At 51.7% G+C, this 12,768-nt stretch overlaps 1 protein-coding gene across 1 annotated transcript in view; it reads right to left on the bottom strand.

The window, feature by feature from the left end:
• Positions 1–12,768, bottom strand: part of MEGF6 (multiple EGF like domains 6) — a 102,903-nt gene that overhangs the window by 18,074 nt on the left and 72,061 nt on the right. The window contains exons 8-17 of the mRNA XM_074848395.1: positions 10,516–10,641; positions 9,503–9,625; positions 9,011–9,133; positions 6,796–6,933; positions 4,811–4,933; positions 3,846–3,968; positions 2,555–2,719; positions 2,159–2,290; positions 1,913–2,041; positions 100–228 (exon numbers count right to left, since the gene is read on the bottom strand). Coding sequence (XP_074704496.1) covers positions 100–228; positions 1,913–2,041; positions 2,159–2,290; positions 2,555–2,719; positions 3,846–3,968; positions 4,811–4,933; positions 6,796–6,933; positions 9,011–9,133; positions 9,503–9,625; positions 10,516–10,641 — 1,311 coding nt within the window. The remainder of the gene's footprint in view (positions 1–99; positions 229–1,912; positions 2,042–2,158; positions 2,291–2,554; positions 2,720–3,845; positions 3,969–4,810; positions 4,934–6,795; positions 6,934–9,010; positions 9,134–9,502; positions 9,626–10,515; positions 10,642–12,768) is intronic.

The following is a 12,768-nucleotide window of genomic DNA, read 5'->3' as shown; positions in this document are numbered from 1 at the left end:
AACTGTCACCCAGCGCTGGCCCTTCCCAGGGACGGGACCTAGAAAGGCTGTAATCTAGGAATAACGTATCTCTCGTGAAAAAGATGAGGCCAAGCATACCTAAATGGCAGTACCGTCCGTATAAGCCAGGATCGCACAGACAGGCTCCGTAAATCCGATGGCAACGACCCCGGTTGGCACAGTTGCACTTTTTCCTGCATTGTTTCCCAAAAAATCCTTTAGGGCACCCTAGTAATAGAGAGAGATTTTCTGGGAACGCGAGCCAATTTCAACCTGTCATTTTATTTCCAGCAGAGGAGAGGGAAAACATACCAAAGTCAAAGCTGTATAGCATCCAAAATGACCCTAGGCTTCTGCCCAGGGACGCGCTGTGTCTCTGCGCGATACGTAACGGCCGGAGCACTCAGACTCCCTGCACCAGCTCACAGGCTGCCTCAGCAGCCGGCCCGCCCGGCCTCGCCCCGTGTCACCGAGCGTTTCACCCGCTGCCCCGCACGAGGACCCCCGAGGGCACCGGCACCTCCGCTGGAGCGGTGACGCTGCCCCTGCCAGAAATCTACCCTGCAGGGCTCTCAGAAGTCAATTTTTTCATACGTGAGAAAGTAATCTGGGAGGCCGTTCCTATTGATAAAAGTGATATTTGCACTATTAAGGGAATAAAATTATTGTTCTTTCTCTGTTATGCTAAAGATCCTCATATTAGAAGCACATGGCAAACAGACCGTGTCAGCAGAAAGCCCCGGCCAGCATCTGCCTGGGCAGCTCAGGCCTCCTCCCGTGTGATAAGAGACAGTTTAAGCAGAGGAAATGCCACCCTGGGACAACAGATCAGTTCTTCATTGTTTATTTTAATCTTACCTTCCTGTTTTTTCTCTGTACCCCTCAATCACCTCACTCCTACAGAAAGAAAAGGTCGGGGTATCTCTTGCATTCATTTACATTCTGCTTCTGTCTCCTTCAGTAATAGTTCCCACATGCTCCTAACCATTTGTCTGAAGTCATTTTGTCTGAATCCCTTATTGTCTCACTCTTGCTGTGTTTTCAGACTTACGTCCCTCAGAGTTTAACTCTTTGGGAGGGAGCAACAAATACCAACAGCAACTGACACCTCCTTTGGGTAACTATGGCTGTCACAACTTTTTAGCGCTTCAGTTTCTCTTCAGCAGAACATACCTCCACCATTCTGTAAATTTATCATTGAACACTGAAGATTTTGACTTTCTTTTCTGTGTCTGCCACCGACCGTCCAGTGACATACAGATGGCTGCCCATGGTCATGGCTGAGTAATGAACAGGGACTGCGAAGGTCTTCCAGCGCAAGGACAAGGCACGCTACGGGGAGCACTGTTTTGTGAGTGAGGAATCCCCTTTACCATCTTCTCCTTATTAAAATGACATTTTTCCACAAAGACTAGGTGACCCACCGAGTCAGATGGAGCAGGGATGTGTTAGAGACACTCACACTGGGATGGGTCAACAAAAGAGTTGAAGGATGCTTTCAGTGACCAGCCACAAAGGGAGCAGTGTAAGGCATTCCCGGGAAAACATCTGAAGGCTTCAGAGAAGCACAACCAGAGAATCAAAGATGTTACAGCATCAGGGGTGGCTGTAATAATAGTCATTTATCTAATTATGGCAAATGCTCTACTAATACGTTGAGAGAAACAGCAAGGAGCCACCTCCGCAGGCAGGGGAGCATCACTTGCCACTCACTATTGCTTTTTCCTTCCAGAAAAATATTTTAGAGAAAAAAAAATAAACACACAAGGGAGGCCCCAGAATTCTGTGTTTGATTTCAGGGCCCCGCAGAGGTGCCGTCCCGCCCTTTCGCACCTCGCCGAGGGCTGCAGCGGGAAGGACGGGGATGGCCCCTGTGCCGCGGGAAGCGGGCGATGGAGGGCCACGGGCTTACCGTCCTCGCAGAGCTCACCGGCCACGCCGGGCGGGCAGCGGCAGGCGCCCGTGGCGGGCTCACAGGTGCCACCGTTTTGGCAGCGACAGGCCTGGCTGCAGTTCCTCCCGAAGGTGCCGGCCGGGCAGGCTGCGGGGAGGGAGGAAGGCGAGGCTGAGCCGGCTGCCGCGGCCCCGCACACGGCCGCTGTCACCACAGCAGGGCCGGGCCGGGCCTGGCCAGGCACTGCCCGCTGGCACCACTCACTCTGGTTGCAGAGGAGCCCGGTCCAGCCCGCCGGACAGTCGCAGCCGCTCTCCTCCGCGTCGCAGGTGGCTCCGTTCTGGCAGTCGTCGCAGGTCAGGCTGCAGTCGGGGCCGAACGTGTGCTCCAGGCAGACTGCAAGGAGAGGTGCTGCGGGTGAGGAGCCCCCCCGGGGCTGCCTCAGCACCTCGGAGCGTTTGGGCGGAGGAACCCCACCCCGTGCGCAGGCTGCCGCAAAGCTCAACGCATCTGTTGTAACTCAGGTTCTGCGCACACAGAAAAGGTACTCGACAACCCTTGTGGGTACGCTCACCGCACAGAAACAAACCCAGCACGAGTGATTGATTCTGAAGACTTCCAAGCAAAGCATGCCATTCACCAGTGCTGCAAAATGCTCACCGAATTTTTCTGAAAGCGTGTGCTCTCCTCTTGCTTCCATCTCTTCCTCCTCTTCATAGTCATCATTAAAGAGCTGGGTAAATTCATCTCGCAGGATTGCAACATGAGGGATCGGGCGGATAACGGGGCGCTGACCATCCAGAGCTTCCACAGGGTCCTCGATAGCTGGGGAAGCAGTCACGGAGATGAGAATGTCAAAGTGGGAAAGAGGCAAGATCTCCAAGAGGTGAATAGCAGGACAGAACCTCTGTAGTAAAAAAGGGAAACCAGAAATATCTGCACAGGGCTGGGGCATCTGATCTGGTTTGCACCACTGATCTCTCCCTCTGTACTGACACCTCTAAAACTTTTGCAACCTGTTTGCTGTTTGTTTTGGCTAGAATGGGCACGGGCAGCTAAGTGACTTCAGGATCTATGGGAGAAGCTTTGATCTTAACCTTGACAGACAGCTCTGGCTTCTCAGGTAACTGGGCTCGCACTCAACCCATCACCTGCTGCTTTTCTGACCAGAGCCACTCAGCTTCTCTGAGTTTTCTGGTAAGTTAATTATTTTCTGAAAAATTAAACCAGACTCCCCATAACAAAATTAGGCAATGCATTTCAGCTTGGTTCTCCTTTTGGAAAGGGTATTGACAGGCACAGCTACAGGTTTCCTTCACTTGCAGGTAGGCAAGGCTTAAAATCCAGGTGATCAAGCTAATTGCTGGCACCCTGGGAGCCAGGCAGAGCCTATAAAAGCCACTGCGAAGCAGGCTCAGATGTTTTGCCAGAGTGGGGATGTGCTGAGTGATGCTCTTCTGGGTCCAGACCTCAGAAAGCCTTTTGGGGGATCTGGGCAATGCTGCCGGGGGTCACTGGATGAAGAGGGGGATGTCGGCCGCCCTACTGAGTGAGTAAGTTGGGTAACAGTGTGTTTGGTGGTGGGATGAAGACACTGTCACTTGAAAAAGATAAATCCATGATTTCTTGTAAGGAAAAACTGTGGAGGCTGGTGTCTGGGGAAAGGTTTCTGGTGCTCTGGTTAATGTGGAGTCATCACTGCAGACTATTGCGAGTGTAGCTGTGCCAAAATCCCCTGCACTTCTTTGGAAGTGCATAACAGGGCTGCAATGGGACTGGCCCTCTCGGGGGAAAGCTTTCCACTAGTGATATGAGTCATTTCCACTGCAATAAGTGCTGTGAAAAAGCTGGAGAAGGTGGTGTGCAGGGCTAATGAGCTCCAGCCCCTGCTAGCCCTGGCTGGGCTGGTAGCCCACTGCTCAACTGCCCAGAGCACAGGCCTTGCACTTACAGCTGCAGCTCCTTCGGTCCTCTTCCAGTTTGTACCCAATCTCGCAGCCACACTGGAAAGACCCTGGCTGGTTCTGGCACGTGTGTTCACATCCAGCGTTACTCGAAGAGCACTCGTCCACATCTACAAGACATGGGATACTCCAGTGGGCTGGGAGCAGCCCTCTGCATGGGACAGGGGCCTGGATATATTTCTGTCCCCACGTCAGCAGCTGGGCTGATGGCACCCTCTGCTAGTTAAGTGAACCCACCTGATGCTAAAAATTGAGAGTACCCAAGTGATTCAGGGAGCCCTGGGTTTCAAAGTGCCATGTCCTGGGTTTCAGTTCACATCTGTCACTAATAGAAACAGGGGGGTAAGCTTGGCTTTTCACCTGTGAAATGTTATTGGAGAGCTTTGGTAGCGAGAACAGCTCTTTTGGAGGAAAAAAGCCCCACATTCTTTATGCTGAGAAGGTGACTCACCAGACAGCTGACAGGAAAACTGATATGAGCTGGGAGAAACTGGAAGAAACGCCTGGCTGTTTGAACCCAGGTAGGACAATTTCTTGTTCTCTTTATTAAAAGCTTGTGTTAGTCACTGTTTTAGCTGTATTTTATAGAGACAGTTTTATTTGCCTGTATCTCTTGGGTAAAAATGATGGGCAACGTTGGCCTCTGGGGTTGAACATAAAATGATTTCTGTGAATGAAAGGAGTCAGACCTGGACCAACTCACTGTGAGTTATCCTGATTTGAATTCAGGGTGTTCAAAAGCCCCGCTGCTGCTCTCCAGTTGTGCCGGACTAGCACATGGGTTAGAATAGCTGAGCTGCCTGAACACTAAGCAGACTGAGGAGGTTGACAAAACACAGAAATCCAGGATGAGAGGGACCGTTCTGTGTGTGTGTGTCTCGCCGTGCTGCGAGGCTGAGGATGGCAGCGCTGCTGGTTTACTTGCAGAGTCCAGCTAGATGTTTCTGCTTACCATCACACCCACAGCCATCTGTGCTGAGCCTGTATCCAGCGTAGCAGGCACACTCGTAGCCTCCAGGATAATTGTAACAGTCTTGCTGACAACAGTGAGAACCACTGTCACATTCATTGATATCTAAATAAAAAACAAAGGGCACTAGGTGTTAATGCACATCTGGTTTTGCAGTGGTGACAGTACTTGTTAAAATTGCTCCGTGACTAGTTCTGGTAAGCTTTTATTGATCTGACTGCCAAGTGCTGAGCTAGTATTTGTGTTTGCCTCTTGAAATGAGTGAGCTTTACGCTCACAGATCATCCTCAGCCAAGGCAGAGATCCTGAATCCTAGAGGCCTGCAGGAAGTTAACTGTGATTTTCAGTTCGAGAGTGTTCTTAAAGGTTTCGTGTGCTTACAAATAGGGGGTGGTTCCAACAGTGATACTGGCTCTTGCTTTCTGATTTACCCTGTTACGATACTGATGTCAAGTTCGGAGATGGTTGAGAACTGCAGGGCCCTTCAAACAATCTCCAAGTGATGTCTCTGACGGATGGATCCAGATAACCCAGAGAACGCAGAGCTCCTGCAGCTTTGCATTTCAAGGCCCTTGTATTTACGGGACTCTCTTTGTTCACTATGAAGTGCAATTACCACAGTGCCTGTGTAGTAGGGGGGTTTGTGGAGCATCCCCCTACCACCAGAGGAGGCTGGACCGAGGAGGTGTCTGGTAGGAAAACAAATAGCACTGCTGGGCTCCAGAAAGCGTGCTGGGCTTTGTGGTGTGCAAGGGACAATGTTCTCCTAGGGCAGACCAGTTCAGGTCCTGGCTTTTTTGCTCCCGTGTTGTATGGAGACAGCTCCTGCTGCTTCCTCAGAGCCACAGAGGAAAGCAAATGTCCTGGGGATCTGGGGTTCCTCTCTGGCAGAGGAACTGCCCCCCTCTGCCCAGGGTGCCTGTGGCAGCCTAAGGAGTGTGTCTGTTCCAAACAGATGCCCTGGACAGACGTGCTCCCTGAACTGCAGGAAGAAGGTGGTACTGAACAAAGAACAAATTCAAGAATTATTTCCTGAGTAACGTGAACTGCAACTCTGCACTGCATGGAAACGTGTCAGTACTGTTCTGCATCACCAAACACTGTTACTCTTTGCTAACAACCTCCTCTTCGCTGGTTTTATAGAAAGAGAAGTCTTTAGGCAGAAGTGCCTCACTGCACTGAGGCACAGACCCTTGGCTAACCTGCAGGAAGGGTCCCAGGATCTGCTGCACCTCTGGACCAGCTGGAGGCACCCACCCAGCCTGGCTGTGCCAGCCTGAGCCACAGCCCTGCCGTGAGCATGGGAGCAGCCCCCAGCCTGGCACAGTGGGGCAGTAAAAGCCTGGCTAGGAGCACTGCTGTGGGTTTCTGACCACGGTATTCGCTGCAAGGGGCTCAGAGTAATGCGATATAATGTGCACACCTTTATAGCATGTACAGAGCTCGAGGTGCAGCTCACCCTTACCTCTCCATTAACACATTCTTGCTAGAACCAGCTGGGGCTGAACTACACTTGGCTTGCAGCTAGTGACTCCTCCACATCACTCATTTACTCGAATTACATTGCTGCTTCCTTTGAGATAACAGGCAAGACGGTACATTTCGAGCACCATCCCTTCTAGACTTAGGCTTACACCATCTGAGATGGAAGTCTGTATCTGCCAATGCCTCTTTAGATCGGTTTCAGCAGGGAAAAACTAGTCCTGAAGTCAACATTTGCTGTCCTGGTAGGTCTTGAGTGGAGGTTTGAGGATGTCTGCAAGCAGAGCAATATCTCACCTCCTTTTACTTTGCATCTGTTTCTGGCCTTGTTAACCTGCTTGTAGTGCATATGCACACAGTTGCTAGTGGCTAGTGTAGCACAGTGGCTAGTGCATGCACACCTGGTAGCTCCCCACGTGGAGATCCTCACTGTTACTTGAGGTGTGCTTGTGAGAACAAGGTTTGTACCTTTTCCCTTCCCTTACCAGTGCACGTCTTCCGGTCCTCTTCAAGCCGATAGCCAAAGTTACAGGTACAGACTGGGCCAGAGCTGGTGTGGTGGCACGTATGGGAGCAGCCACCATTGTTGGCTTCACAGCTGTTCACGATCTCCATTTCTATCCCTGGAAGAGGCACACTGGTTAGGATCTCTATGTGCTGGCTGGCCCGTGCCTTCCCTCGGTGCTGCACTCGAGCAGGCACCCCCCCAGCACCTTCCAGCCCAGCTCCTTGCACATGTGTTTTTGCGTGCACAGCCCTGCTGAGGAGGAGAGCGATCTGCAGTGGGGAAAGGATGAAAATAGTTTTGCGCAGAGGCCACCACTGGGCTGGGAAGTGATGTATAAAAATAAATCGATGGATCCCAGGCGACGCCCCGTGTAGCCTCCTAGGGACAGAGTTGTGGAGCAGGCTCTGGACTATCTCTGAGATGAACCAGACTGCAGACAGAACTGCTCCCATTCCTGACAAGCTGCAGTGTGTGCTGCCAACCAAAAGTTGGCTCAGTCTTCGTAAGAGCAGAGCTGTTCTGATGCCAGCTAGAAATGGGAGCAGCAGAATACAGCTAACTACGGAAACATCCGGATGCCTACAGCGAGAAACGTTAGTTACTGACATGTTAAAAATGGTAGGTGCAAACATCAACAGCAGCCATACATCTTCTTAGCTTGGCAAGGTTTATGTAAACTTCAGTCTAGTTAATTAAGCTTTCTTAAACTAAAAGGAACTTGTACCATGGAGCTTTGACTCAGTCCTGAACCTCAGGAAAACAATTTCTGCCTTCAAGAACACTTTTGAGCTTTTAGTGTGTTCAGCCCCACGGAGGATGAGAGAAGGGCAGCTTGATGCTTCCCAATAGATCTGCCCGTGTCAAAACCAAAAGCTGTGCTGTGGTGGAAGACCTTCTTCCAGATTTCACAACATGAATATAGTCCCTCTGTCTTTTCTCTTCTTATTAATGCAAGAACAACTGGGGTTTTGCATAGAAGAAATGTGCTAGAAGGGGCAGGGAGAAACACTTTTCATACAAGAAGGCTACTTAATGCTACAGTTGGCACCAAAGTAGAGATACAGTCAATGGTTATGGCAATAGGTCACAACAACTGGAGGAGCCATGTCAGAACACGGGTGGGGCTTGTGCTTCCACTGTCCCCGCTGTCAGAAGTGACCTCCAGGGCTGGCATCTCTTACCGGGGGCTACCTGCAAAACCAACACTTGAGGAGCAATAAAATTAAGCTTTTTGTCACTGTGGACTGGTCAGCTGAAGCCACAAAGGGTAATCTTCCCTGCTGCACAGTCACAGTGCTAGGTGAGGAGGTAGCTAAGGTTTATTAGGCATAGACCTGGCTTCCGAATCCAACCCTCTGTAAGCCTTGCTGGCTATCATGCAGCTTCACCCCAGCAGCTGAAGGTAAATGTGCAGCTGCTTGTGAAACTGAGCTATGGGATATTTTTTACAGAATATGCAGTGTGAGATGAAACCCTTTTCCTAGGAAGAAAGGTATACACACGCTTAGGCTCTTTGATAGCATGCCATCAGTCCTCACATCGCTCTGTTTGATGCCTTTCAAGACCCATTTCTGGTCTGCAAAGCCTCACCCCAGCACCCTTGGCAGGCTCCCCATGAGAGCTGCAGCAGCTGCACAAGTGGAGCATCACAGCTTCCAGTAACACCAGCTGCCAGCACTGGGCTGCCAGGGTGCCTTCATCTGGAAGGGGGCTGCTAGTGCTAAATGCTGAGTGCTCTGCTTTGGACTGTCCTGCTGGTGTGTATGAGCTGAACAAAGACGTATGGACAGTTGGGCTCATTCTTGCATAATAGTGTTTATTTCTTCCTGAGGGGAGCAGATGTGATCACTTCACTAGCTCAATTCCTCCTTCAGTTACACATCTGCAGCTGACTGAACTCACCCAGTGAAGTCCCCAAGAGTAGAACTTGGCCAAAATAAAATCATTGGTAAATAAAACCTGGCTCCAAATAAATTGCCTAAACCAGCAAAAGTAGCTTCATGGTAACTTTAAAGATCAGACAAAGTTCTTTATCTTGGTGGGAGAGTAAACAGCCCCAAACCTGCTTGTGAAATTCTTCAGAAAGGATTGCTACGACTTGGTCCCGCCGATTCAGAGAGGACAGTGCACAAACACTTGCCTGCAGAAGCAACCCCGCTGGAGATGGGGGGCTGTGTGCGGTAGGTACTCACGATAGCATTGCTTGCCGTCTGCCCCCAGCTCGTAGCCCGGGTTACAGGTGCACTTAAAGGAGCCGTGAGTGTTGAGACACTGGTGGGCACACAGGGCTAGTCCTGTCAGACACTCGTTCACGTCTGCAAGAGATGAGCAATCAATCAGCAAAGCAGGATGAGCCACAAACATCCTTTCAAAGGGGCAGTTGTTACTATCTACAAGTTTTTCACTGGTTTCTTGCACCCTGAATTCTTCCCTGGGGGTCCAGACCAACAAAGAAACAGAGTGAAGAGTTCAGAATACTGTAAAGCTTCCCAGGAAATTGGAGTGCACGGAGCTCGAGTGTTGCTCCAGACAACCCGAGCAGGGCTCTGGGAGCGGTGTCAGCCGAGCGCTCTGCATCACCACGTCCAATTCACCAGTGCTGACGGTTCCGAGGAGGGAGCACGGCTTCCCCGCGTGAGGCGCGGTGGTTCCCCTGCGGGAAGGCTTTGCTGGAGGGAGCTCACCTTCGCAGGCCTTGTTGTCAGGCGCCAGCCGGTAGCCGGGGTGGCACTGGCAGCGGGCTGTCCCGCGGTGGCTGTGGCACCGGTGCATGCAGCCCCCGTTCCTCTCGCTGCAGGGGTTCCTCACTGCAGGTCAAAGCAGAAGAGACAGGCTTGTGTCATGCCAATCCCGGCTCCTGTCGGCATTGTGCTCGTGGGAGAACAGAGCCTCAAGCAGTCAGGCCTAGCAAAAAAATCTGCAGTCCATGAAAGACCATTCTCCACCAGACAGAAAAATCTCTGCTCTCTGTTTACTGCTCCATCCAGGCGGGAGGATGTTCAGGGTGTGAGATCCCGCAGAAGGCAGGCACTAACCTGAGTGAAACTTCCCAGCAGAAGCCTGGGCACGTCCCTCTACAGGGATTACAGAGCAAGTGCTGGGCCAGTTGGCTTCCAGTGCTCCTACCAAGGGGTTTGCCAACCTCCGACCTGCTCCAGCACCTGGGCAGATGCTACAAAACCCGACCGACTGCTGCATTTTTAATATCCCAGTCGTTCCTTTTCCCTTAGCAGCTTCACAGCTAGAGACTTCCCTCCTCCTACTTCTTGAAAGCCAACTGCTATGAAGGAGAAGATTAAACTTCTGCTCTGTATCCCCTTCAGCTTCTCTCCCTCCTGCAGCCGGGAGCAGGTCAGACAGAAAGCTGTCTGCAAGCAGAGGGAGAAGATCCCGTCCCGCTGCGACACGCTGCTGTTCCTTGACTTTCCCAGAAGCGTGTGCCTTCGTACAATTTCATATTTGTTGGCTACACTCCTTCAGCCCTTCCTAGCCTTTCTGCGTAAGCTGCAGGATATGTCCACAACAACACAAAATGTAGTTTTTACTGGAGAGAAACACCCCAGTCAGATCAACCTGACATCTGAGCGTGCGAGTACACGCTCCCTACCCGCCCCCCCAACTCTCATCTGCCCCTGAAAAAAAGGCCAAAGCGAAGCTCTGCCTCCCCAGCTCCCCGTGCGTGCTCGAGGGGACTCACAGACGCAGCGTTTCCCGTCTTCCCGCAGCTGGTAATTGTGCCGGCACTGGCAGCGGTGCTGCGCCAGCGTCACCTGCACGCAGTCGTGTTCGCAGCCGCCGTTGTTCAGGGCACACGTGTTCACAGCTGCGAGGCAAAGGGACAGAACGTTCAGCACAAAACTAACGGCACCGGGACGAGTCTCTGGCACGGGAGCAGGGCAAATCGCAGACGCTTACACGGAGCCCTGCTAAGGAGGATTTAAAATTGGGGCATATTCGATGTGTGCTAAAGCGAGAAGTGTGCGAAATGTGAGCTGTTGCTCAAAACTCTGTTCTGTGTGCACCAGAGAGGGACCTTGGGCAGCGCCCCCTGAGACAGGACCCTCTTTTTTAAAGGTAAGATTGGCTCAATGGGGCCAGGTAGCCGCTTGAACTCGCTCTTTTCTACACCAAGAGTTCCCAGCAGCTCTCCCGGGAGGGGAGACCAGGCCGTGGGGGTCTGGGCAAGGTTCTCCACAGTATTAGGCAAGAGGGAGGCTGGTGCTGGTTGTCCCCGAAGGGTGCCCGTGCCGGCAGGCAGGCTTCTCGTGCTGCGTTATTGCTGAAATTCTGTGAATTTTGTTCAAAGACACAGGTGCAATGCCACAGTTAGTTCTGCTTAGTTACTGCTCAGAGCTGCACTCAGGCGTATTCAGGTTTTCCTGTAACAAAATGATACAGAAAACTAAGTTTCTGGCTCCATGCTGTGCAAAAGACACCGATTACACAAGGCAAGGGCCAGCAGGAACTATCAGTTCTTCTGGAAACTTTTAAGGAAAAATGTTTTAAGACGCAGACCGCGGTCCGATGGGGTGTAACAGTCCCCGGTTCAGCGCTTTGACCGGGAGATCTCTGCGCGAGTTAGGGCGTGTGTGCTCGTCCGCGCTGCGAGTCACCGATGCCGCGACCCGCGGAGCGGCTGGGCCGGAGCGCACGGAGAGCCGCTGGCGGGAACTGTGATTTCATCCCAAGTGCGGGCGGGACTGGGAATTGAGATTCCCGACTGGTGTTCCTGGCGTGCCACAGCGTTTCTGTGTGGCCTTGCGCAAGGCGCTTTCCTGCCCAAAGGATTCCAAACAGTCAGAAAACAGAAGGTTTTGCCTAGGCTACGGCAGAAAACAGATCTTATGACCGAACATGTGGGCTATCTTCTCTTTACAAGCTTGCTATCATTAATCAGCCTTAAAATAGCCCTCTCCTCCCCCCCTCTGTTGTTATAACCTGGGACTTCTCAGCAGGATAAGCAACTAAAGCATGATGTTTAACTGGAGACGTGGGCACCTTGCAGCCAGCAATCGGGCAGAGTTTTCCTGCTTATTTTTGCTAGGCTGCAGCTATCCAGGACCACTGACCCTGTATCCAGCAGAGATCTGAGCCAGAAAACAAAGCAGGGAAGGACCTTCTGGAGCAGGACTCTCACAGACTCTGACAAGCCATCCTGGGGCAATTACATGCCTCCAAAATGATGGAAGTCTCCTCTTAGACCACTGCATGTCCCCTGAGTTACCTACCCACTCCTTACATCGGTGAGCATCTCAAACAGAGACTGCTCCAAAGGGAGGTGTCCCTTAGGGGAGTTGGGAAATTGGCTTTCAGTCAGTTCTTCCTCTTAGGAGACACGGATGGGCATGAAACGCACAACACGCTGCTGTGTGGGTGCGACATGGCTAAAACCCCACCATGGACCTGGTTCCCACCCGCAGAACGGATACGATGAGTTGTGCTCTCGCACGTTTCTGACCTCTTTTTCAAGCTCCAGAATAAACTAATGTGCTGACTCTGAGGAATCTTGTAAGAAAGCTAAAAATATCTCTAATGAAAAACATCGCTCCACAAACTAACACTTCAGGTAATCAAAGTGCCCTCAGCAACCTCGAGAGCTTCGCGAAGCCGGCGAGCCTGGACAGCGTATAGGAGTGAAAGTCTCCTCATCCCCGGGGAAGCCCCGTGCCGCGGGCGGGCTGCGGGCCACTCGCCTGCGCTGGCTGGCGGCGGGTACCAGCGCGTTCCTGTGCCAGCGCCTCGTCCCAGCGCCCAGAAGTCTTTTCTATAGACAAAGTCCTGAAAGTAATTTGATTAAGCCTCTCTCATGTATTAGTGAGAAACAAACGTTTGGCACAGAAGGAAAATAAAAGGCGAAACTGTGTATTTTAATTTTTTTCTGCAAACAGTTCCCCTGCAGAAAATATGCCTTGACTCATTGCTGAGGAGTGCTCTCATTTCAGACTTTTAA

This window comes from Strix aluco, chromosome 22, assembly GCF_031877795.1.
Source record: "Strix aluco isolate bStrAlu1 chromosome 22, bStrAlu1.hap1, whole genome shotgun sequence".
NCBI lineage: Eukaryota > Metazoa > Chordata > Aves > Strigiformes > Strigidae > Strix > Strix aluco.
The sequence above is the reverse complement of the archived record's forward strand: the minus strand, read 5'-3'. Positions and strand labels throughout refer to the sequence as shown.